The sequence below is a fragment of the Tachypleus tridentatus genome, chromosome 8 (assembly GCF_004210375.1).
Source record: "Tachypleus tridentatus isolate NWPU-2018 chromosome 8, ASM421037v1, whole genome shotgun sequence".
Classification (NCBI taxonomy): Eukaryota; Metazoa; Arthropoda; class Merostomata; order Xiphosura; family Limulidae; genus Tachypleus; species Tachypleus tridentatus.
In genome coordinates this window covers 129376338-129402921 of record NC_134832.1, presented here as the reverse complement: position 1 = coordinate 129402921, position 26584 = coordinate 129376338, and the positions used below count along the sequence as shown (strand labels likewise).

Here is a 26584-nt window from a genome sequence, read left to right as displayed (position 1 = left end):
AATACAAGTAAAACTTTCAGGTTTTGAGCTTCTATATCAATGTTGGTCTGAAACACCACACCTACACTTTTAATTTCTTGCATTTTTTTGCCCCACAACAATTTGACCTTCATTTTATTGCTTACAACCATTAGAAACCTGAAATTCTAAGCAATGTTTATAGCTTTTGCTTCAACACATGACATGTATCTGTAGGAAAAACTAATAATACTTGTAAATAAGAAATTATTAAGACCCGTAACATTGTGAAAGAGGATTACAATTGTGTACATTGGTGTGATGTGTTTACTGGTTTGACTGATGTGAATTCTCATCAGTTCAATTACTTTGAAACTTAATTTCATTAGTAGGAAAATTACTTGTCTTTAATTTTTGTTGCTACTTTGACCTGTAAAACAATACATGTAAAAAAGATTATTGTGTAAATACTCTCTGTTAATAGAATTGAACATCATGTTGTACTTAATTAATATTGTGCATTCTGATGTGTAGAAAAGCTGGTGTGTATCACTTGGTGATTAGTAAGGTGTACCTGTATTCAAATATTTTGTAAATGACATGGGATTTCACCTTCCTGAAGCTTTGTCAGATTTGTGGTTTTGTCAGTTGTGCTAAATAATATTGCAGTCGCACATTTGTTATTGGGGTCTCATGTTGTATCATTTTGTGGTTGTTGAAAGTTAGACTGAGTGATTTGTTGTTGTTGTTTTTTTTAAGAGGACAGGATTGTGAGTGATTAATTTTGAAACTGGAAACCACAATGCATATTTCTATTCCTTTATCATTGGAAGGTTTATGTTTTGTTTCTACTGTGTAGGATTTTCTTATTTTGTCAGGTTTTTCCATTTACTTTATTCATATGTTTAGAGCTGTTCCTGTCTGTGTGATGTCCTTTGTCAGTCATGTTTGGTGAAGGTGAATTAGTGTTGTTGTTGTTTTAATCATCTTGGATGTTTCGTAGTTTCTCCTGTTTAAGAGTTATGGAATTTTCTAAATTACTTTGGATGTTGGACATCTGAAGACCGTTTTACCACTAAGACGTTTATTACATCATATTTATAATTAAAACAACTTGAACTTGAAACTTTCTGCAAAATTTGTGAATGGTCTGCCTTGGTTTAAGAAAGTAATTACTAAGATTTTATTCTCGTTCTGTGCTTACTGAATAATACTGAAAATTATTATGTAATTAAAGGTTCCACATACTCATCATCATTGAAAAATAATAAACCTAAAATGGTTGTGCTGGTTTCAAATTTTCTCTTCCTAACCTCACATTTTGTAAAAAAATTACACTTATTTCAACAAAATCAAAATATCAGTGACTTTTCAAACAGTGTGAAAACTTGTACAGTTAGGAGGCTATAGGAAACCAAGAAGGAATTAAAATTATAATAAAAGATCACCAAAGCAACTTTTTGTAAATTTTGTGGATGAGCTTCTCTATGTTGCATTACTTTGGTTAGTTTAATTACAAATATTGTAAAGTGTTGGTTGAAACTACTCTTATTAGAGAAAAAAATTACAAAAATTTTTACTTTCATTGTCCTTAACCGTAAATTGTTTTTGTGGAACAAAAAGAAATGCATTGAAAATTATTTACTATTGCTATCTGTTATGTCAGCTTTCAAATTAACATTTCAGAATCTGTGAAATATACACATCTTTAAAACATTAGTTTTCAGTACTTTTTTCACAAACTTTTATTTAATATGCATTTTATTATATTTTATACAAAACAGTGTGAGGATATTAAAAGTTAGTTACTGTAGATCTGTGTTTCATAGAATCTTTCACTGATCATCGTGAATTGTAACTTTATATAATGAAATGTAAAACAAATATAACAAAACATAAGAGTGCTCTTTAATGGTTTTAATAAAGTTGTAAGTACATAAAAATTTCTGCCCATTTTAACACTACTGGGTCAACCCATTGATACTTAAAACTTCATCAGAAAGCATGATTTTCCATAATGTAGGAAGCATGTTACTAAATTTGTGTAATAGAGATTATATGATTAAATAAGATACTGAAATACATAGAAGATCTGCTAACTCATTTAATGCTTCAGCACTTTGAATAAAAGTGCATATGTGTTATAAACAAATGTTGTTTATTCTGTGGAAAAAGAAAGAAAGCATGCCAATGAATATTTCATCTTAATTAATTTTGCTTCTGTAATTTTTCAATGTCTATAGATGGTAACTGCTTGTGATTATATTAGGTGATTAGGCCTTTACTATGGTACTGCAAACAAATTTGTTCTTAGTGTTTAAAAAACAATCGAACGCCTATTGTGAAGAACGTTACATTTACATCATACCAGTGACCTGATTAAATACAGTTGTCTAAGATGATAATAAATTACACTTTCAATGCATGTATTTTAAATGCTATACTTTTTCTTTTCATTCGGATTACTTTCATAGGTTTTAGTTGAGTGTTGAATCTAAACCTGTACATTTCTACAGCATGGCATTTTGCTCATTTTAAATGTTTTGTGGAACATTACTTACTGTTGAAAAATTAAGCTTAATTGTAAAAACTACACTAAACTGTTTTTATTTATTTTATGGGAAAATTATTAATGCTACACTAAACTCAATGTTTTGTATTTTTAATATTTATATATACCTATATGTGTATATAAATACAAGATCAGCCCTCTGAACAGAAGTTGATACCCGGGCAGCATACAAAAAGTAAGAAGGATTCACTCTAGTACTTCATATAGTTTAAATGATTACACCAGTAATCTTACCAGCTAATGTAACAGAAGCTAAGTAAGTGTTGCTACCATAGTATAGTATATAACTGGTGGCATCTTCTGCATCCATCTAGAACACACTAGCTCTCCTTGCAGAAGTGGTAAAGTTAAGTTATTGGTACAAACAAGTTTAATTTCATTATAATTATCTGTAATGCAAGGTGTATATTTTTTTTAGTCTGCATTGGGATGTGTACCTGGTTTTCTTACAAAAAATATTCCTCTTTTATTACTTTGAAGGAAACAGCTTCATTTTTATTGTTTCTTAGAATGTTTCTGCAGGAATTTTTTATATCTAACTCTTCTGTGACGATATAGCTTTGATAGCAAGTGTATACTGTATGTTGTATAAATATACTTATCAATTTGCATAGTAATAAGTTTATCAAAAACAAAGGTTCATACCTCATGAGAATATCACACCGGTTGTGTTAATATTTCTATTCAGAGGCTTAGTAATACTTGGGCTGACAAGTAAATTTATACTGGTTGATTTAGTGTAGCTGTCTTTTCCTTACATGCTCCTAATTATAAGGTTTTATACAAGAAATGTGTCCTGTTGCTTTACATATTTTCGAGATAACTGATGAAAAAAACATTATACTGCCATTGTGTCGTTTATAGTCCTCTTTACCTGAATTAATAATGTTGAAGTTTTTTTCAGAAATTGTGTAAGAAGAAATAAAATGTTTGAAAATCATTGCCTTATGTTCTGTCTATGCACCAACCCCCCCACTTGCCCTGTAAAAGGAAATGTTATTTGAAGTTTGGTTCATTTGACTCTTTTGATTCTTAATATAAGGAGATGTACTGCTTTTTAAAAAGAATCTAAACTATGAATTAGCAGTATCCAATTGATATTATTGGATGTCATGGAGTAATTGTTCACTGGTAAGTTATCAGATAAGAGTTATTTCATTTCCTCAATTTTTTTTCTTACATATCATGATTTCATGTTTCTATTTTTGGAAGGATTTTGTCTTCAATTATCCTTTTCAGAGATATTTTAAGGAGTTGCAGTGTCTTGTTATTTTTACTGTGCATTAGACTTTCAGGTAATGTAAAGAAGGTAAACCTAAAAAGGGATAAAAAAAACAGCAAATTTTTTTGTTTATCAAAATAATATCTATTTGACAGTTAAGTGTATTGTTCTTAACCTGAGAATGGAAATTGTGGAATAACTTGGTCTTTTCTCTACACAAAATGAAAATTTAGTATTAATTTTGAAACTTGTTCTTTGCAAAAATAAAAAAGTCTTATCATTGTATCTAAAGAAATCCAGTTTAAATATTAAAAAGAAAAAGGTTAAGACATCTTAAAAATATGTAAAATCATAATAATGTAGTTTAGCTTGAGTATTGAGAGTAGTATTTAGGTATTCTTTTTATGAATTCAAGCATTTGATTGATTTTATGCTGTATATGTGTGTGTACTTTTAAATATCATTCACACTGTAAAACATGTTAATATGATCCCCAAATTTTTCTTGAAGGAGAAGTGTGAACCATCTAGATGTGTGGAAGTTGCCATCAGATCTGATACTGGACACTGTAAATTTATAGATTAATGATCTATCATTAACATACTTAGCATCTGTGGTAAGGCAGGCCTTTATACACATTTAGTTGGTGAAGGGTATTGACTCTGATTCAATGGGTCTCCTCTTGCTCTTTAGTAAGTGTATTTTTTCCACAATTGAAAAACAAAGATATTTAGTTATGTTTCCAAATTTCGTGGAGAAGGGATTTAAAACAATTTCTTTTTAAAGTTTTAATTTTTAGGCAGAGTTACTAAATTTTTGATCTGGCATCTTCATACATCATAATGAATAAATTCGTGATGTACTTCTTTTTTCAGGAGCAGTGTCAGCAGTCCAGAAATTGATATTTTAGCTGTTTTTGGCAAGATTGATTCAAAATAATTCTCATTTGGCAAGCTTTTTGGTTGTTTTTTTTTCAATTTCAGCTGGATAATTATGAAATCAAAAAGGGCAAGACCCTGAAAGTCAATATATCAGTTCCAAACCTTCGTCTTTTTGTGGGTAACATCCCAAAGAGCAAGAGCAAAGAGGAGATCTTTGAAGAATTTGGTAAATTAACAGGTATGGAAAGTTTAGAGAATCAGTTCCTGTAACGTTTAAGGTACCATGTATTCATTCCCTTTAAAATTTGTAGGTCACCAGAGAGGAAAAAAATTGCCCAGTAGGTGCATTGAGCACCATTCCAGCCATGTATTTTCTGCCTGTAACATTACAAATTCTTGAACTTGCCTGATTGGCTTGCAACTTCTTATGTATTTGCTTTACAGCTGGATAATTTCGAAATTAGAAATGGAAAATACATTGGCGTGACCATTTCAATTAACAACAACCGGTTATTTGTGGGAAATATTCCAAAGAACAGAGGAAAAGACGAATTATTTGAGGAATTTACCAAACATGCACGTAAGTTGAAATTTCAATTGCCATTTTGCCCCTTTTGTTACTCTTGTTTTCCATTGGACGCCTGCCAAAAATGAAACAAAATTTGTAATGGATCACTCCATTTGTAATAAACAATTTCTAAATTTGGTAATAAACAACTTCTAAATTCAAATGAAAAGAAAAACTCGTATAAATTGATTGCTTGCGGTTTTTGTGCTTCACATATGGAACACTACCACTGTTTATTTTTTTTAATTTTTAAGTTGTCTGCAGATCAGTCAATGCCTAAGGGTGGGATGTTCATTTATTGTCTACTTATTTGTCTTTTTGTGACTTTTTTTTTTTCCAGCTGGCTTGAGTGATGTAATCATATACAGTTCACCAGATGATAAAAAGAAGAACAGAGGGTTTTGTTTCCTAGAGTATGAATCTCACAAGGCTGCTTCTCTAGCTAAAAGAAGATTAAGTACTGGGCGAATAAAAGTTTGGGGTTGTGACATCATCATTGATTGGGCAGATCCACAGGAAGAACCTGATGAAGAAACTATGAGTAAGGTAGGCAGAAAGATTTTGGAACACTCTTGCAGTGTTTAACTCCTAAATCTCTCTTCACAAAGAGAATATAATTTTTTTTTGAGATTCCATCAAATTTCAGTTTAAGGAGTTAAAAATATTTAACCCTTTCGGTGCGGTTGGCAACCACAGTCGACTTGAAGGCTCAGCGAGGCAGGTGATCTTCGTCGACAAGATGTAAACAATATACCCCCGTGGCTAATTAGCATAATCACACAGGCCTGTAGACCCACTTGAGGAGGCTAGAACCACATGCATTCATTGTTTACTTGGGATTCTCAGCAGGTATTTAAACCGGAGGTCGTGATTTCTTTGTTTTCTAACCTGTGTAGATCATACTGTTCATTGTTTTAGAAGACGCCTTCCTTGCATATTCTGTTGATACTTGCGACATTGTTATACTGCTGAAAGGAAAAGCTTATACCACTAAAGAAGTAATCGATATTATTTTTAACGATGAAGAGAGTGACAAAGAATTTGAGCCAGATGATAATGAAAGCTTACTTGTAACGGACGAGAGTGATAATGAAGACATTCATGGCCTGGAATCTGCCCCGCTTTAGGTAAGCACATGGTATAGTTAGTGTCATATACCTTATTGCATAAACTGACTGACCAAGGCTAGTTCTTTATGTTTTTATATATTGTCAATGGGAAAATATATAAATATAACATACATACATGGAACATCAGAAAAGTGCTATATCTCTATGTATAGAGCTTTTTTGTTTTATTTTGTAGATGCCCCTAGCACTTCCAGTGGTGGTCCTTGTGGACGATCAAGGAGTGTATATTCTCAGAGGTCTAGAGATACAAGGAGAAGTCAGAGGAGAGATAGAGCAGCTAGTATAGCACAGCTCCAAGCTTCCCCTGAAAGTGATAATGAACCTGAAGACCACAACCAGGATCCAAATTTTCCATGGCAATATTACAGTGACACTGATAATTTTGAATCTGACTGGTTGCCAGATTTTACCACTCGCACTGGAGTCCTGATTGATACATCAAATTTCAGTATTTCAAACTTTTCTTTCCTGATGAAGCATTTGTGTTGATTTGTAATGAAACAAATAGGTATGCTTTGCAGTATTTCTACTGCACCACTGAATTGCCATCTTACTCCCATTTTATGAAATGGATTAAGACTTATGTCAGTAAACTGAAAGCATGTATTACACTACAAATAGCAATGGGGTTGTGCCAGAAACATGATCTGGAAGATTACTGGGGCTCCTTTTGGCTAACTCGTGTGCCATTTACAGAGGTAATGCCACGAGATCGTTACGAAATCCTGACATCGTTTTTGCATTTTGCTAACAATGAGCATGATCAGCCAAACAATGGAGATCCAAATTATGATCCACTGTGGAAAATTCGGGATCTGATGAATCTCTGTGAATCAAAATACCTTGCAGTATATGCCCCACAAGGTGAGCTGTCCATTGATGAAAGTATCATCATATTCAAAGGGAAAGTTCATCTCAAACAGTATTTACCATCAAAACCCACAAGATAGGGCATCAAACAATTTGCATTGTGTGAAAGCAAATCTGGATATGCTTTGAAATTTATTACATATTGTGGGAAAAATACCATAGTGCCTGTGGCTGGATACTCAGTCACAGAGACTATATGTTTGAATCTACTGGAGGAGTTTTGGAATAAGGGACATATAATCATGGACAATTTTATTCTTCACCTTCTTTATTCAAAAACTTAGAGATGAATGGAACTGGGGCTTGTGGCACAGTTAAGGCTGGACGGAAACACATGCCATCAGATATCCGCCCTACAAGATTGTGTTTTAGCAAAGGAGATCTGCTGGTATTTATGTGTGGTGGTACTATGGTAGCATGTGCTTGGCATTACACTAAACGTGTGCATTTTTTATCGACCATTTCAATAAATGGCACCACAGATAAAAGAATTTGATTCAGAGGAGAGCCTGGTGGATACAGAAATGTGAGAAAACCACTGATTGCTGAAACATACAACCAACACATGGGTGGAGTAAACATCATCGACCAGAAGCTGGGAAACTATGTATCCACACAAAGGTACCAAGTGGTATTTTACCATTTACCATCGGCTTAGAGAAGTAGCTCTTGTTAACGGATATATAATATATTGTGCAGACTGCAAGAGCAATGATGGTATAGTTTACCATCTCTGGTATCTCCAAGACTATTCAGAGAGCAGATTATTCAAAATTTACTGGAGGGATATGTTAGCAAAGCCAAACGAAAAGGAAGACCAAGTACTAATAAAGGTCAGCGCTTGGTGGAAAGACATAGTATTGGACAATATGAGGACAAAAAACACAAACCTGATTGTACTGTTTGCAGCAATAGATGCACAGCTGGATGGAAAAGAAAGCAGACTAATTATTTCTGCAAACAGTACAATCTCCCCATGTGCTTTTTACCATGCCATGAGATATATCATAACCACAAAGACTATCAACAGGCTGCTGCACAAGTTGTATACAATTTATAATAAATTATTGTGCTCTACATGGCACTTCTTTGTTGTGTATCAGGGTGTCTTCCTTTATTCCTGTTATTCTTATGTATTGAAATTAACATATATAGTATTGGGTACAGTCACTGATAATTTCAGGGACGTTTGTTGAGTTATTGCCGAGATATCATGCTTTTAGTACTGATATCATAATTAGTTGAAGTATCAAAAATATATATTCAGCAGTATGCCAAACATTAAAATTTTTTATTCAGTGCCGAAAGGGTTAAGCTTTATGTATGTGCTAGGTTAAAATTTGTCAACATATGAAACAGTACTGAAAATCTGTGGACATTAAACATTTGTTTTCTGACCATTTCTGATTTAAATGTTTTTAAAACTAAAGTTTGAAGGTGATGATATAAAGTGATTGCATTATTTATTTTATAACTATCAGTTTTCAAATGGTAACAATCATGCATATTTCATGTCAAATCTGGGGTTTTCTTTCTTACATTAGATTCTGTAGAGCTTCCTTTATGTGCTCCATACATTTATAAACCTGCAATTATTACATAGCTGATCAAATGACTTCAGGTAATCTGAGTAATAGATAGTAAATTAATTTGTATTTATTTTGTTCCATTAATAAACCAGCAGTTCTTTTCTGCATTGCAAAAATCTGTGATTGAAACTGTTTAGTTGTATAGTCCATATCACTTAGTCATGAACTTAGCATGAAGTAATGAATGGCAAGAAAGTTTAGCTTTGTTAAGATACTTTTTTCTTCTTTACATTTTATCACTAATCTGCTGAATTTTACACTAAATACTGCCAGTGAAAAACTATATAGATTTATTTATTTCTTGGCTATTTTTGGAAGTCCAAGAAACAACCACATTATGTTCAGCAGTGAACATTAAACATGAATTGTCCAGGAAATGTGTGTATTTAGAAAATTGCTGATTTTGAGGATGATATATGCAAAGAGTAGTTAATACAAACAAAAATCATACAACAAATATAGTTACTACTTGTGTTTAACGTATTCATACGTAATCTCATATTCTACCTTTCTATCAGTTTAAAATTATATACCTTAGATTCTACTTATTACACCACAAATACTGAAATATCCTTGGCATTTTTGCTGTTAGTTTCAAAGAATTCTAAAGTTTGTGACTTATGTTTTGTGTGAAGTCTGTTAATGTGTCTCAGTATATGATATTCCACATACTCTGAACTTGCAATTTATTCTATTTGTTGTGATCTATGAACATTTTCCTGATAAAAAGCTATTTATTAATAACAGTCACCTTCATTTAGCTATTGTAAGACATGTACAAAAAAAAAGGAATTTCTCTGTATTTAAGTGGTGTGTGTTTGTTTTATACATATCTTTTCCCCTATTTTTACCAGGTTAAAGTATTGTATGCAAGAAATTTAACTGCAGCTGTCACAGAAGAAAAATTAAAGGAAATGTTTGAAAATTATGGAAGAGTTGAAAGAGTAAAAAAAATTAAGGACTATGCATTTATCCACTTTGAAGACCGTAATAATGCAGTGAAAGCAATGAATGCACTTAATGGCAAAGATGTAGAAGGAGGGAATATAGAAATTTCATTAGCAAAACCTCCATCAGATAAGAAAAAGAAAGAAGAGGTGCTAAGAAATCGAGAGAAGAGAATGATGGGCATAATGCAGCAGAGATCAATGTAAGTGGTGGTTTTGTATGTGAGATTAAACTACTCGTATCCGTCATTGAAGTTTCCTTTGCGACTGATAAAAGTTCAGTTATTTGTGTTCTATGTTCAAAACCTCATTAAATAGCTTTATTATAATTATTTTTAGCAGAAAGTGTAATCTTGTCCTGTGGTATTCTACGTCATAGTATAAGCTAAAATAGAGAAAGGTTAAAATATTACAAGTGATTTATAGATTTAACTTTATATGTGGGCAGCTATACATGTGCAGGTTGAGTCCATGGAACAACCTTATATTGGGCATTAATGTCTACACTATAAATTCTATAATTCTAAATTTATTTATCCTCACATGGTAAACTATGTTGTACACAAAAAAATCTGAATTTACTTCTCTCAGTCTGCTTCAAACTAATTAAAGTGCAATATGATTTTAATGTCTTTTTTTAAATTACAGTTTTATTATGTCATTTGCATTATCTCTTGAATTTCCTAAATTATATTGCAAGTTGTACTTGAGAATGATTGAAAAATCTTATTGTGAAAGCTATAACATATAATTAATCAGTAAGTAAACTCCAAACAAAACTAAAATATTGAATTTTTCAAGACACTTTCAGCTTGCTTGTAACCTTATAAGTTTATGGTTTTATTTACTACTAATGATAGAACTTGGGTTATTAGCTTGATTCATATCAGATGACTATCAGTATGTATTTTGAACCTATTGTAGCAAAAAAGTATAACCTGTATACTTTTATTGCTCCTTTATAGGATGTGGTCTGTTTATAGGGTAGTGATTTCTTTGACTTGTCTTCTTATTTTCAACTTAAAAATAAATCTTTATTTAACAGTCTCTAAATTAGAAAACAACAAATGTTTTTTGTTTGTAGTTTATACATTTCATTTTACACTTTTATCACATAGCTTTTTAACAGCAATATTAGGTTATACTTTTATTTCTAAGTAACATGATATAAAATCCAGTTTTGGAATGTAATTACTAAAATGCATTGGTTATTTTATATATTAAAAGTTGTTATATAAGGGGGTCACTTCTTTTGTATGTGGGTTTTTTTTAGCTTTCCTTATTAAAAAGATGCATGGATGCACATGGATAAATGATATTACCCAGATGCAGACCTTCAAGTATCAGTTAGTGTGAGTGAAAAGTTTAAGGTTTCTGGGTTTTTTTTCTTGGAGTTATGGTGGTCACATTTCATTTCTGTTTGTGTGTTTGTTGTTTTGCATAAAAAGAATTCTCACCCACATAGATAAGTAGTAATACCCAGGTGCAAACCCTCAGGGTCCACTTAAGCTAATAGGTGCTTTCCTCTTGGAATTATAGCAGTTTCCCACAGACGTGCCATTTTATTATTATAGGTTATAACAATAAATAAATAAAAAATTGACAAAAAGTAAGAAATGTTCTTACATTTGTGAGTTGTACTTTATCTTGCAAAGGCTTGAAAAATCTTTAAATCTGATTTTCCTTACAGTTGTTTTTAATACTTTACTAAGTTCTTATTTATTTCCAACATTCAGTTTAGAGCACAATATAATACAATGCCTTTTAACTATTATAATTTTACTGGGTTTTTTTTTAACTGCACTTTAAGTGCATTAAAATAATTCCCTTGCCATATTTGAGGTGAACTCTGCAATAACATCTTTGAATCTGTAGGCTGAATGATTTAAAAGCTGTTGTCAGTACAAGCTAGCACTGTATGTAATTGAGTACATTTTAATTTTTTTTTTTAATTTGATTTAATAACACAAATTACTGACATTTTTTGAAAGACAGTTTGTAACAGGAGAACATGATATGTTTGACTTTCTGGTTTATGTTCTGTAAATCCAATTATTTGGAGGATATACTAATAGGTTTTAGCAGTAAATCTGCTCTTTAACTTAATTGTGGGTATTAAAAATGCTTAAGTAGTCAATTTGGAGCAAAAATGTGTCACATTGTACATATTAGTAAAGATTGAGATAAATATTTATTTAAATATTGTCTTTTGAAATGAAGAATTAAAATGTGTTTAATATTAACATTTGATTTATCATCTGTATTTTGATTTCAAGTTTACTGACATATATTGATAATAATAAAATTGTTTAAAGTTTTAAATACAATTCTGTAAAACTTGGTATGTGCATTTTGATATAAACCCACATGTATACAGAGGGTTAAATGAAATTAAGATTGGCTACCAGTTGTTGGTGCACAATATTCTATATAAAAGTACTTGACAGGCATTCAGAATAATCTTAAGGTTTGATCAATTAATGTGTTTTGCCTATTCAAAAGCACGAGTAAGTTAGAAGTAATAAATTATAGTGGTTTTCAACTAACATTTTGAAGTGAAACGTTTAGACAATTCTATGACAGTGTTATCACATGGATGGGTAGAAAACAAATTCTCTCTTTTTTTATTCATTAGTAATGTGATTACTGTGATCCTTTATTTCTGTTAAGATGTTTGATATTACTGTAAACTGCCATTACAGTGTAAATACTGTGTTCAGCACACCTTTTTGTAATCTTTCCTCTTGTTTGGTTGCATCTTTAGTAAAAACTAATTTTATTTAATCATATAACATTACACTGGGGAACACTCATTTTGTTGCATTTAAAAAAAGACCTTTCTATAGTCAATTTGAGTGTGTCAAATCTGAAGTCAGTTTTTGTCTGCAAGCTACAGATTTTATGCAATTTGACATTTTTATTTATTTTTTAATTTTTCGTTATTATAGGAAATTATAGGAATAGCTTATCAATTTGTTTGTGTATTTTATTCAGGTAGGAATTTGCGTTTGTAACTTTTGCGTTTGTACACTTCATCTGGACAATCTCATTTAATGCTCCAGCAGTAGTCAGCCATCATACTTTTGTCCCAGCGCCCTTGGTAGCGTTTTTCCATGACCTTTAGGTCTTGGTGAAATTGTTCTCCTTGTTCGTCACTCACAGCCCCCAGGTTGTCAGGGAACTTATCAAGGTGGCTGTTCAAAAAATGAAGCTTGATGCTCATGTTGCACCCGAGATCATGAAAGCGAGGAGCATTCTGTTCACAAGTTCACTGTAGTTCTCCGCCTTATTGTTTCCAAGGAAGTTTTGAACGACTGCCACAAAGGATAACCATGCTGCCTTTTCTAAAGCGGTCATCTTAGCAACAAACTGATCATCACGAATTAGGGTTCGAATCTGTGGGCCATCAAACACGCCTGCTTTGATCTTCTCAAATGATAACCCTGGTAAAGCTGTGATGATGTGTTGAAAACATTCACCTTCGGTTTCCAGTGCCTTGACAAATTGCTTCATCAAGCCTAATTTGATGTGAAGAGGAGGAAAGATGATCTTATCTCTGCTTACAATTGGGTCTTGTATGATATTTGGCATGCCTGCTTCAAGGGTGTCACGAATAGGCCAGTCCTTCTGGGCCCAATGTCTGTCTCGTGCTCGGCTGTCCCACATACAGAGGAAACATGGAAACTTGGTGAAACCTTTCTGTTGTCCAAGAAGAAAGTTGACCATCTTTAAGTCTACACAAATGATCCAATTGTGCTCATGATATTTTAATAAGTCCATGACCATTCTCATATCGTCATAGTCTTCCATAAATGCACTGAGTGACCGACAGGTACTGCTCCATAAACATTCCCATTATGTAAAAGAACACACTTTAGACTGCGTTTTGAACTGTCTAAAAGAGTCTCCATTCAGCAGGACTATAGTAAGGTACACCCAGTTCTTTGAGAAGCCCTTGGATGTCATGGCAGTAAACAAACTGTCTGTCTTCTGAAAAGAAGGTCAGAAAAAGCTGGTTACGCTTTCTGAAATATGATAATTTAACAGAGTGATCAACAAGATTTCTGCCTTGTAATCTTGATGCCAAAAGCTCTGCTGCTTTCTTTGAAAGACCTAAATCCTGCACTAAATCATTCAGTTCAGCCTGGGGAAGAGGCTTGGGGACGGGAAAGGTTCAGTGTCTGAAGAACAGTTCTCGATTGTGTACACTTTTCTGACAATTCACTGTCACAACTGTCTTGTTCGTTTGTATCATGTCCAATGTCTTTATCGTCCAATGAAGGCAAGCCTTTGAAAACTGGAACAGGAACTTCTTCAGAGTGCGGAGCAGGCCAAATAGCTGAGGGAATGTTCGGATACGTAATCTTATGTCGGTTTTTCTTCCCAACACCCGTTGTGTTTACCATGCAGAAATAACGGTCAGTTACATGGTTGGTGGGTTTGTGCCAAATCATTGGAACACCAAAAGGCAGACCATTGCGTTTTCCTTTGGTCCAGTCTCGAAGCATTTCCTCACAATTGTGGCACACAACATGAGGAGCCCATTGCTTGTCTTGATTACCAAGATGAGCTTCAAAATATGCCTTGTAGGCACGCTTGACGAACAAGGATATGTTACGTCTCTGACGATCGAGCGTGTAGCATCCACATATGTAGCAGAAGGCATCAGGCTTGTTTCTGCAATGATATCTATTTTTGGAAGCCATGTTTGATCTGAAACAAAAGAAGAATGATCAAAATATTAGAAGCTATCTATATATATGAACGTGAAAATGCTTATACATGGTTTACGCAAGTTCAGATTTGAAATCAGTGCCTAAAACTCCTTCAGAATCAGTTAAAATATCCAATGCAACTCAAAGTTACTGAAAAAGTGTTCCCCAGTGTTATCAATAAGTGCTAGCTTGTATATTATGTATAGATAAAGATATGACTAAATAAGGGAATCTTTATAAATGAATATTAGCTATATATTAGGAATGTTAGATAAAAAGTACTGTGATTATTATGCATTTCCATGATACTGTATGAAGCTAAAACTTTGGGTTGTCTGTTTGGTTTTGATAGAAGAGTAGGCACTTGGAAAGTTTAGTCATTTTGTAGTGAAGTTAATAATACCATTCATTGAATAGAATGCAGTGGAAATTTTGATTGTACTTCCGTTATATGTTTCTTTAGTTTATTCCTGGGTGTAATTTGTTTGGTTTCTCTTCTATTCTTTACTGTTTGGTTTCCTATATTAAATAATAATTAGCTTGTATTATTGGATGATAAATCATATTTTAGTACTGAAATGTGAAAAGTAATTGCAGGACTTCCTTTATCAGCAGAATTAAAAGATTCTCTTGATTTTCAACTTAGTAAATTTATCATCATAGAAGCTTCTATTCCCCAAACATCTGACATTGTATTCATGAATGTGTTCTTTTTTATGTATTCACTTTTGTTGTTGTTATCATGAATTGTGAATACACTTTTTGGCTGCTCTGACTTAATTTAGCAGAAATTTGTAGATAATCCATCACTTCCACAACCACAACAAAAGAATGATAAGCATTTTGAACATTAAGTCTTTTACATTTACAAGATGAAGGTTCCATTTCGAACTAGAATTGCAGGGTTTTTTCTTCAGTCGTTGAAGTATATAGTAGGAATTCTGATTAATCAGTTTAGAACAGCCAGTGGTCTGGTGAAGATGAAAATATAATAAATTATAATTGTTTTACTCAGTGATAATGCTTAAAAAAGAAAGAGAAACAAAATGTATTTCTCCAATTTGTAACTTTTCCCTGACCATTGTGACCTTAACCAGTTTGCAGTTATGATCAGAGAGTTGGAAGTAGAATATTATTACATTTCCAGTGTTTAGAAACTAGATAAAGTAACTAACTAAACTGCTTTGTTTATTGAGATGCTTTTTTACCTTTATATAGGGTGGAGTATATTATATTGAAATGATTTTGAATATATGTCACCATTAAATACCACATATCAAAATTACATTTTTACATTAGTTAATGTAATATGACTAAAAATGTATTGCTTTTTGTGGCACCTATGGGTTTCTGAGCAATTTAAAGGGTTCTGTATATGGTTTATTAGGGTTATTGTGTGTCCTAGAATACCTAAAGCATTTCTTAATGAATTTATGGGGTTAATTGGATAAAATTTTTGAAAAAGAAATGAAAAAGTACAAGGATATAATGGATATGAGTGAAAGGTGATGAAAGACTATAAAGGGTCACCAAAAGTAACTGAAACTTTCTGAAAAATTAGTTTCAACCAAGGATGAGAATTCTGTTATGTAAGGCAAGAAGTATGTTGTGTGTGACAAGATAGCCTTACAGCTTAGTTTTGTGCAAGGCCAATGTCAAGATGTTGAGGCCCTACAGTCAAGTTAATAAAGCATATTCAATTACTTCATTGAGAAACCTTATGATGTACAGATATCACTATATCTATGTGAAATGTTATGCACATTCAGCAGTAAATTATGTAGTTGAATTGTTTTTAACCTTGGAAAATCCTCTAAAATCAAGATAGTACCAAACTTTTGCAAAGACCTCATTGGCATCTTGTAATAGGATAGTGCTAACTATGCTTCAAAAATTATCTCAAGACTTCTTAAAGAAAACATTTTTAAAAAGTTAATTTAAATTTTATGCCATTTCCTTATAAAATTGTAAATTTGAACAGTAAGAGAAGCTTGAAAAGGAACTTTACATAAGTGTTATGATCTATAAAATTTCAGTCTGCAATTGCTAGTTCAACTAGTAGAGCATATCTTCATGCTTTCTCTGTAGCTGTTATTTAGATGTATATTTTGTAAAAATTAGACTCCAGTTAAATTTATTTTTCTAAACAATTAAGTTTTATCTCTGAAATATGAAAAGTCTAGTTGTTGAGTTCTCATGATGTTATTAAACAAGTGATTACAAGTTTAAATGACTTGGAAACAGTACAGAGCATGTGTCAACATTTTCATAGTTTTCCAGCCTCTCATTTTTCATGCTCTGCATTATTTGGGTGGATCATTCATTATTCTAAATCTAATTTAGTACCAACATAATGCTAAGTATGTCTGGGATTTTGGATTAATAGTGTTCAAGAAACACTGCACTTCTCTGATGTGGCATTGCGAGCCCTATAAAGTCTTGGTATTTATACTCCTTTATTACATACAAACCCTAAACGTGTTTTTTTTTTTACTTGGGGGATATGGCCTCACTTTACTATCTCATTCTCTTAGGATATGTCACCTGTAATAGGACCTTGCTTCTTAGTGACACATGACTTCAGACCCATTATCATACACCATCACTGTTCCTTTCATTATTCAAGTTTTACTTGAATTAGAATTATATGACAGCAGCAGCTCTTTTTTTCTTTTCATCCATCATCTTTTCACAGACCACTTATTTGTGGAATTTGGTTCTTGGGTTCATTTAAAATAGTGTATATCAACATGTTATAACTTTGGGCTGTGCATCTTGTCTGTCTTGAGTGCCTGCTTATTCTAATTATTTGATATAAGCTTCAGTAATAGAATTTTTTGTGTGGACTTGCACAAAATGGTGACAGAATGGACAGGCACTTGAGACAGACAAGATGCACAGCCTAAAGTTATAACACGTTGAGTCTGCACAAAAAATTCTATTGCTGAAGCTTATATCAACAATTAGAATGGTACTTCTTGCTACAGGTTTTGTGTACTCCCTTTGTGGCTCAGTTTTCAGCATGTTCACATTTGATTTAAATGGCACAAGTAAACACATCTTGAGGTTTTTGTTTGTAATTTTAATATTTATATTTGTTTCTTATATTTTTTCTTGTACTTAATATAAGTTAGACCATGTTAGTCTTTTCAGGGATTCTTACTAAAGTATTTTCTGTTATATATTTCTAATTAGTCAAAGGTTAGGGAGAGATAATTAGGATGCTTGGGGGGATGTGTTTGTAATAGAATTACCTTCTGTATATATTTATCTTTTAAATAGGCTGGTCTTTTATAGTTTGTTTTTAAACACATTGAGGAAAATTACAGATTGTGATTATACATGCGTCATGAACTCTGTGTTGTGTGCTCCTATTCTGTTATGTAACTTCTCCAAGATAAAATTATTTCCTTGTTTTCATTGCAGGATGATGGGAATTCCCCCACAGCCTCGTAGTCGAGGTGGAAGAATGCCTCCGCCTGGACCCAGGAATTATGGTAGGCTTACATTCCCACTTTCTCTTTTATCTTTTTCTTTATGTTTTGTTAATTTTTTATTTGTTGTATTAGTTTCTCTTTCTGTTTTTCCCGGCATGTAAGTTTTAGCTAGTTAAAAGTTGTCCTGAGTAGTGTTTTGTGATTTAACACTCATGTTTTACCTCCCTTTATCCACAAAAAAGCAAAAACAAGTATAAAAAAGAAAATGATTGTTACTTTTGTCAGATTATGACTACGACTATTACGGGTATGGTGACTATTGTGGAGGATATGCTGATCCCTACTATGATGATTATTATGGCCCTTTTGATGACTTTTATGATTATGACTATGACTATGGATATGTTCCACCACCGCCACCACCAAGAACACGAGGAGGACCAGATAGGGTGGGTTGCCAGCATAATGTGTTTTAAACTTCACCATAATAATACCCTTATCTGCCCTCTTTTCTAATTTATCATATCCGAGCTATAAGTTAGAAGCCGGGAAAAAACAGTTGGGTTATTATGTATTTTAGGGTGTTAGACTAGACTCTTAAAAATATTGTAACTGAAAAGAGCTCGGATATGATAATTGTATATGTTGTTATAACAACAACTTCATATACATTCATGTAAGAGGCCTCAGTTTGTGGGTCTTGGTTTACATGTATTTTTTTAGTAAATTGATTAGAAAAGGGGGCAGTAACACAACAAAATTTTACAGCGTAAATTGTGAATTCCCAGTTAGATCTGTAATGTCATTTGATATTTCAGTAATTGTTTATGATAACCGTCATCTATACTCAAGTCCTTTGAGCAGCAGTACCATGCAGTCTATGATTTGTTGATATCTTTGCTTTAGAAGATGTATTATATTGCATATTTTAAGGTAGAATGTGACAAAAAAGTCATTCAAAATAACTTTTCATAGGACGCATTGTGATTTATATACTGAGTAATGGCAGTATACTCGTATACCAAGAGAAGAGTTCAGAGATAATAGTTTCCTTTTCAGCCTGTAATTGTTTACATACAAGTTTGATTTTCGATCACTTAATTGCAAACTTTTGTCATGTGGCAGGTTAAAATGCTTTATTTAGTAACATTTTTTAATCAGTTAATTATGGTTCACATTGACGGAAACAATTTACATGTTCATCATTGCCTTTCATTTTTGTAAAGTAAAACTCAAGAAGTCTATCAATCATTAAGCTGATGTAAGGTATGTGAAGTCTTAAGTCTTTCAGTGAATTGCAAAATATAAAGCACATAATTAGATTTGTCATATGAACTACTTCAGTAGCACATTTGTAGGAAAATGAAATAAAACTGAAGTTACACAGTATATCTGTCTGAAGGTCTAAACAATAGTTTAAGCTGTGAATGACTTATTTCCACAAAATGGAAGTATAAGGATGAAGTCAAAAAGTATCATATAATTAGTTTTAAAAGCTACCAAAAGTTTTTACAACTCTGAAATATAAATATAATTGAATGAATTTATATATGTACATTTTATGGTAGTTAAAACATTCTCAAGCATATTTGATTATATAGATTTATACTTGTTTTGACTGGTTTAAATAATATTCAAATTACATTCCATTGAATGTTATATACTTTAGCTTGTGTTGACCAGTTCCATTTGAGTTTCTTTTTTCCTTACACTTCAGCTGAAACTATTCATATATCTAGAACTTTAATATTTTGAACTTATAATTAAGACACTTAAAACTAAATAGCTTGATTTTTAATGCATTTCACATACATACTTTTTTATATACTTACAATTTCATTAAAATATTTTAAAATTTTCACTTGGGAGTTGATCAGTCCAAAATTGAACTTTTCAAAAGTTTAACATTTTCCAGATTTGTACTGTATTTACATCTTACCATTATTTCTGTCTGCTGCATGTGTTTCAGATACTCTTAAAGTACACCTGCAGTAAAGCCACATAAAACATTTACATATATGCAATGTGCAGTTATAGAATACATTGGCAGCAAAAGACATATTGTTTTTTTTTTCTCTCTCTCTCTCTCTCTCTCCAAAAATGCTGACTGATTTCTCATATCATTCAAAGCAATGGAGCAGATGCATGTACATTATTTTCTAAACCTTGTTTGGGACTTCCTATCCTAAAACTACTGAGGTTTTAATGAAGGACAAATTTTGAACTTCAGAGGTTTAAAAGACTTTATGAATGAAAGGTTGAACCTTCAGTTGGACTGATTTTAATAATTTGATGATATCACAATTACTGGCTTATGTATGATTGAAAACTTTTATATTTTATAGGTAATTATATGAATGTGCAGTTTAAAAATGTTTTCTGAAACATAACTGTCTCCCTTTACACTACAGCTATTATTCAACTGCCTTGGTTTCTGCTTTTGCCCACCTAAGCATTGGCCTGATTTTTTTCTCACTTTTTCCAGTCTTTTATGCCTACTTAACTGCCCTTGGTGATATTTGTCTTGTGACATTCTCCACCTGTGTCAGTGTGCACCCTTTAACCTGAAAAGTACCTCATTCAGATCAATTTATCACTATTTCTCAGACTGGCTTCTCCATACTATAGTCATTGGAGATACTTTGAGTGATAGTGTCATCTGATTAATATTCATAAAATCTGGGAATAGGGTCACTTTTGGTTGGGATTGTCAGTGACCTTATTTGTAGTGAGGTGGAGATATATATTCAGTTCTGAGGCTGCAACTAAGAGCAATCGTGGACATTCTGGAGAGAATTTTTATTTGCTTTTCTTGTGCCTTCTTTTATTCTTTTGGCTTCTTAGTCCCCCTGTGGGATATTGGTAAGTTTATGGACTTATAACCCTAACTCCTGGTTTTATTCTCTATAGTGAACATAGCAGATTGCCCATAGTTGTTTTGCTCTAACAAAACAAACTTACCTGACAAAATGTTCCAAACAGTGATTATCAGAACAGTCTTCATCTTCTTCTTTCTTTCTTTTTAATGGAGTGTTTTAGGTCTTTTCCCAATATATAGTTTTTCTCTCCATCTGTAACCATTATGTTATATGGTTCATATGTGGAAATTTAGTGCTTAGTCATTTGAAGGAAGAGTTATGTCTTATCCACTAGGGTTGTCAGAACTACAAAATTCAGCCTAGAACTGCTAGGTGGAAGCTTATTCTATCTCTCAGATGATACTTCTACTTTTCAAAGTTAGGTTTTTTAAGGGGTTTGTAGTCAACTTGAATAGATCAATGTTCTCTAGTGGGACAGCTTAAGTCTACAGACTTACAAATGTAAAATTCAATATTTTATTTGCTTAATACTATGTTGGAAGACTCTTAGGATGACAAGCTAAAACCATTGCTATCATGAACATTTTTTGATTGCTGGCTTCTACATTCATCCCTGTTGTCAATGTCATCTTGATTTTCATTTGCTCCTACAAGAGGTCATGGTTCTGCCTTTGTTTGAAGGTGTCAACCCTCATATTAGTTCCTCAGTACATTGGTACCCAGAATAAATTCTGCCCATTTCCAAGGGTCTCATTCTATGATTGGAATTCCACCAGCAGTTTTAGTGATTATTATGTCTTCAGGGTATGTGAGGTCTCGTCTCCAGGAATTTTTGGATGTGTGGCAACATTAACTGCAGACTAGTGGGTAGGTCTTTAACTCAAGATTAGTCATTTGATTCACATCTTTGCTACCATTATCCACCCATCCTGTAGGGGTTTCCATCTCTCACAGATCCTTGTATTTCAGAACTGAGTTCTATGGCTATCAAAGTTTGGTTGGTTTGGGGTGGAGTGAGAGTGTTATGTTAGTTTTTCCAGAGTTTTATTTCTGTCTATTGTTTTGCCTAAGAAGACAGGAAATAGGCGTCCAATCATTGATCTTTCTATACTGTGTCAATGCCTAGATATTTCAAGGTTTACAAATGATTCACTCCTCAATCTGAGTTGGCTTTTTATTCACAATGATTGTGAATGTCTAAGTACAGTGTAATCAGCTGTACTGTAAATATTGCCATAGTGATGGCATCCTGCCACTGTTAGCATTTTTAGTGCAAAAAGGTCAGATACTTCAAGATGTCTTACCTTCAGACTAGCACTGGCACCACATGGATTCTGCCTGATCATACGAGCTTTTTTTCGTCACTTCCAATCCCTAACCTTGTGCACACACCATCCACCGGTTACTGCTAGCATAATCTTGTCAAAATGTCACACCCGTATTTTATTTTCGGAATCAACTAAGACAGGCTTCTTTTTCAGTTTTTTTAGTTGTTTTTGGTTTCTTTCCTTCATGTATCTCATTCTGGTTCAGTTAACTTCCATCCAGCTCCTAGCTGTGGAACAGAGAGCCAGTCTCCTACTTGCCTCTCTCCCACTGCATGGATGGTCCTTTCTCTTTTGTTGAATATGGGCATCACTCAAATCCTTCATGTCTTTGGAACAAGCACAGGCGTTTTTTTGGTGATCTTTATGGAAATAAGGAATTATAAACATTGATTCACTGGATTCCCTAGTTTCTTTATACAGAATCATTATTTGATCTCAAGGGGTTGTTAACAGTTAGTTGACAGTATTAAGGTTTGATTTCCATCCTACTGTCTCTTCATAAATACCTAGTTTCAGAGATTGGGTGCATATCCCACCAGTCGGGAATTGCTTGGTCTACACACAAACAAGGCTTACCTGCACATTGTTTTAGTCCTTGTTCTTCAAAAGACGATGAGAATTCCACAATGGTGCTTTGCATTTCACATCAAGGGTACCCTTGGTCCAAGACTTGTTTTTTAACCTTGAAACCACTTCTATCATTATCACCCTACTAGCTCCTATATTATACAGGTAGTGATGACTACAGTAGCAGATCAGTTGTCTTGACTTGAAGGTTTCAGGTTTTTTGTTGGGTAAGCCCTCATTTTGAAACACTGATGATATGTGAGTTGGCCGCTCATTGGAACACCCAACTACTGGCAATTAATACATTCTCTCTCAAGACAGGACAGATAGCAACTCCAAGTCTTCCTTGAAATCATATATTACTCATGGTAATAACTATGGTTTATTCCAAACTATTATAGGATCCTGTTGACAGCACTGAATTAGCTGCTACTTCATAGTTTTTACTTATACAGTACCTTCAGGAGTGCTTACCTTTTCTACTTCCATTTTGGTCTTCTCTGTGAAAGCAGCCTTGATCTGATGTGGTATGCCTGAAAATCCAAAAGCATGGAGGTTATGAAGTCATTTGCACAGCATTATGGTTTAATTTCTAGGGTTGCCATGTGTCTTTCTCGGGCATTGTTTAATCCTGCAGTGAACATTTATCAATGGAAATTGCACTAATTTCAGCAGTGATGTATTGAGAGGAGGTTGAACCCACATCGATCAGAAGAGCCAACTACAGCTTGTTTTGTGATCTGGATCTTTTACCTGTATAAGGAAACCTTATTGACTACCATTCACTAATCAAGACAAAAACTTTCTGAGTCCCCAGAACTCTTCAGCTTCTTCAAGTCACTTTTGGTCCTTTGTTCTAAATGGTCATTCCAATTCTTTAATTGGTTTGTTGGGGTTACACTACATGCCCTTTCTCAGAACCTTTGTGGGACCTTTAGCCTCAAATGTCATGTCTCACCTTTACTTGAAGGTTTGTTGTTTGTTGCTGCTGCCTTACAGACATTGCCAGGGTGGTTTGTGCTAAATTGTCCACAGGGTGCTTTATCATTCTACCTGTGTCCTCAGGCCATTTCTTCTTCCCTGAAACACTGTTAAGTCAAGGAAAGAGATCTTTTTCACCAGTTCATCTCGTCACTGTTTCTCACTTCTATGACCAATCAGATTTCAGTCATTTTTTATATCTATCTTATATTTTGTTTTTTGTCTTGACTAAAGCCTTTAGATGCTTGACAACCTTTTATTCACTGGGATCATTTAGTTTCCTGTTACTTATTCCCAATTATATTGACTAGTTGGCTAAAATTGCTCCATATCATTAATTTTGGGCTCTTTTTGAAGGCAAGGTATCTTCCAATCCCAAGCAGTAAAACATCATATATCTGGTTGGTTTCTGGCCAGTAGTGGTGATAAATCATAGTTCCATCCACAGAGCACATCTTAAGTTCCAAGTGAAAAATACATCTTTTTGTATGTAATGCAATTCCATCACTTAAGTACCACCTTTCTATTGATGCACCCCTGCTATCTGCAGACAATTTCTCTATGGATAATGCCCTTACTAGCCCTTTCAACTTCACACTGTGGGGTTCTAACTGTAATGTGAAAAGAGATAAGTTAAAGGAGATTGATGTTAGCATTTTCTGAAGTCAAAAATGTATTTCCAGTCACACTCTCCTGCCCTTCGTAGCCACTAAGAGACTGTAAATTGAATCAACCTCAAAGAAGTGACAACATTATCTGAATTGGGTGCTTTTGTACAGTAACAGAATAGAAGAAGCATTGTCATGGGTGGAGAGTGTCACAAGACAAATATTATTTAAGGCAAATAAGTGGGGTATAAAACATACTCTGGCAGTCAAATAATATCTGTAGTATGAGAAGAATTAAGTACTTTTGGAAATACATTTTTATTTAAGAAAATATTAATTTTTATTTTTATATTTTGAATAGAAATATAAAAAATTGCATGTTTGTGAATGTGTATTAGATGCTATGTGCATGGTGGACATGGAGCCAGTTAAAAGGACTGCAACTGAATTAAGCAAATCAACAACTGTAGTCTTTTTTTTTTAATAAATGATTATATTACTATTCAAACATTGTCAACAAGTTTCTCTTTATAAGAGAAGTGCAGATCTGACACTTTTAATTCTGCCTGTTTATAACATATCTTCTAAATCCTTGATAGTTAAATCTTCAGACACAACCCTGAAAACTACCCTTGCAGGTAGATGTTATATTTGCGACTTGTTTATCTCAGCAGATACGTGTATTGTATTCTGAAAGTTACTTGGATATTATTAGTCTAGCAGATAAGTGCATTATATTCTTGTTAGAAAATATGAGTCTTTTAAAATATTGGTAGGATCATCTAAGTACTGAAATGTATTTGTGAAATAGCTTTTTGCAATCTAAGAAACATTTTGAGTTAGGAGCTTGGAGTAACCTCTTTAAATTAGAAGTTTGATATGCAGTATTGTTTTTGTTTCAGGTGCATGGTGGACATGGTGGAATGATGCTCCGTGGTCGTACCCCTGGTCTGGGTCACCCTCGTGGCAGGGTTCCGGCCACTATACCCCGAGGTCAAGGTATCCGTGGAGTGGGACGTGGGGCAACAGTTGGCAGAGGTCTGGCAACCAATCGTGGGGGAGGCCGTGGAAACCTGGCCGGTAAACGCAAGATTGACGGGGGCCATCAGAACCAGGGGGACTCTAAACGTCGCTACCACAGTACATGGGGAAGCCAGCCAATTCCTCAACAGCCACTTAGTTCTGGAGGTTACAATAGCTATGGATCATTAGAAGGGGATTCACCATGGTATCAAGACTCATTTGGACAACAATGGGGATAAGCTAACATCTACTAGTAAATACAGTTTAGAACCATAAGAAATACAAACCTGGCAAGAAGAAAGTATCGTCAGTAGGGAGTTTCCTTGTTTTAAAAGGGAACAAGCTTCCACCTGTAGAACATACACTTGTCGGTACATGGTAATGTTGTGTGTAAGTCATTCTGTTGTAGTACCTAACTTTATCAACAGTAGATATTTCAGTATTCAACCATTATTTTATCATCTGGTTAGTTCTAACATCAACTTGAATATCTTACAGGCCAGAAAGACACTTTCATCATCCTGCTTGTAAATTTATTCCATTTACAGACATTTGTAATTTGTATTTCTTCTACCAATCTGGATAATAAATATAAGGAACCCGTTATGATATCAAAGTGATTATGTACATTATAAATGCGTCATTATGAACTTAACTGAAAAATTAAATAACTTTTCATCTTTTCCTTGGTTTACACTGTGAATGCTTACGAAGGGTATTTCTAGTCTAAGACCCCTTAGAGTGATGTATATGTAAGCATAACGAACAGTTCAGGTAACAAAATAGGTTAGTCAGGTTCTTGAGTAACTGGCTGGTAATAATTATATTTTTTTTTTAATGTCTCCTAAAGCTGATGGCATCAAAAACCCCTATTATGTGAGTCTGTGATGAAAGGTGTAACCTGTCAATTGTCTCAATAAATGTCTTTTACCATATACTGCTCTATACGTGTCTTTATTACAAGGGGACATTTTGGTATATCACATTAGTTGTTGTACATAATTCTCAATTATTTAGAATTGAACTAGCAACAATTTTTTTCATTTTCATGCTCAGAAAACTTGTAGTGCAACATGATTTCTAATAAAGAAATTGTACTTCTGCAATATTTCTATTAGTTAACATTTGCAATAAGTGTAAATTCAATTCAGAACTATGGTTTTACATATCTACTGTTACAGTTTCCTGGCATATAATGGTAGGACTATGCAAATTACTTTTTTTTTTCTTCCCAAATTGAATCATCACAAGACAATCGAATTGGCTGTGCATATATTATTATAGACTATAGAGTATATAGTCCTAATTAAATTTTAAATCATGTGGAAAATGGTTTATTTATGTACAGTGTTTCCATACACAGTAATGA

General features: G+C 33.4%; 1 protein-coding gene across 6 annotated transcripts in view; it reads left to right on the top strand.

Moving 5' to 3' along the window:
• The window catches only part of LOC143223480 (heterogeneous nuclear ribonucleoprotein R-like), a 57886-nt gene extending 31736 nt beyond the window's left edge, over window positions 1–26150 (top strand). For 2 of the 6 annotated variants that reach the window (XM_076451519.1, XM_076451517.1), the window contains exons 6-11: window positions 5078–5213; window positions 5542–5747; window positions 9645–9940; window positions 17879–17949; window positions 18175–18338; window positions 25095–26150. In XM_076451519.1, the coding sequence (XP_076307634.1) occupies window positions 5078–5213; window positions 5542–5747; window positions 9645–9940; window positions 17879–17949; window positions 18175–18338; window positions 25095–25454 (1233 nt within the window). In that variant the 3' untranslated portion in view covers window positions 25455–26150. Of the gene's footprint in view, window positions 1–4735; window positions 4872–5077; window positions 5214–5541; window positions 5748–9644; window positions 9941–17878; window positions 17950–18174; window positions 18339–25094 lie in introns of all 6 variants that reach the window. The other 4 variants (XM_076451520.1, XM_076451518.1, XM_076451522.1 and 1 more) reach the window with 3 other exon arrangements.
• The last annotated feature ends 434 nt before the right edge of the window (window positions 26151–26584 follow it).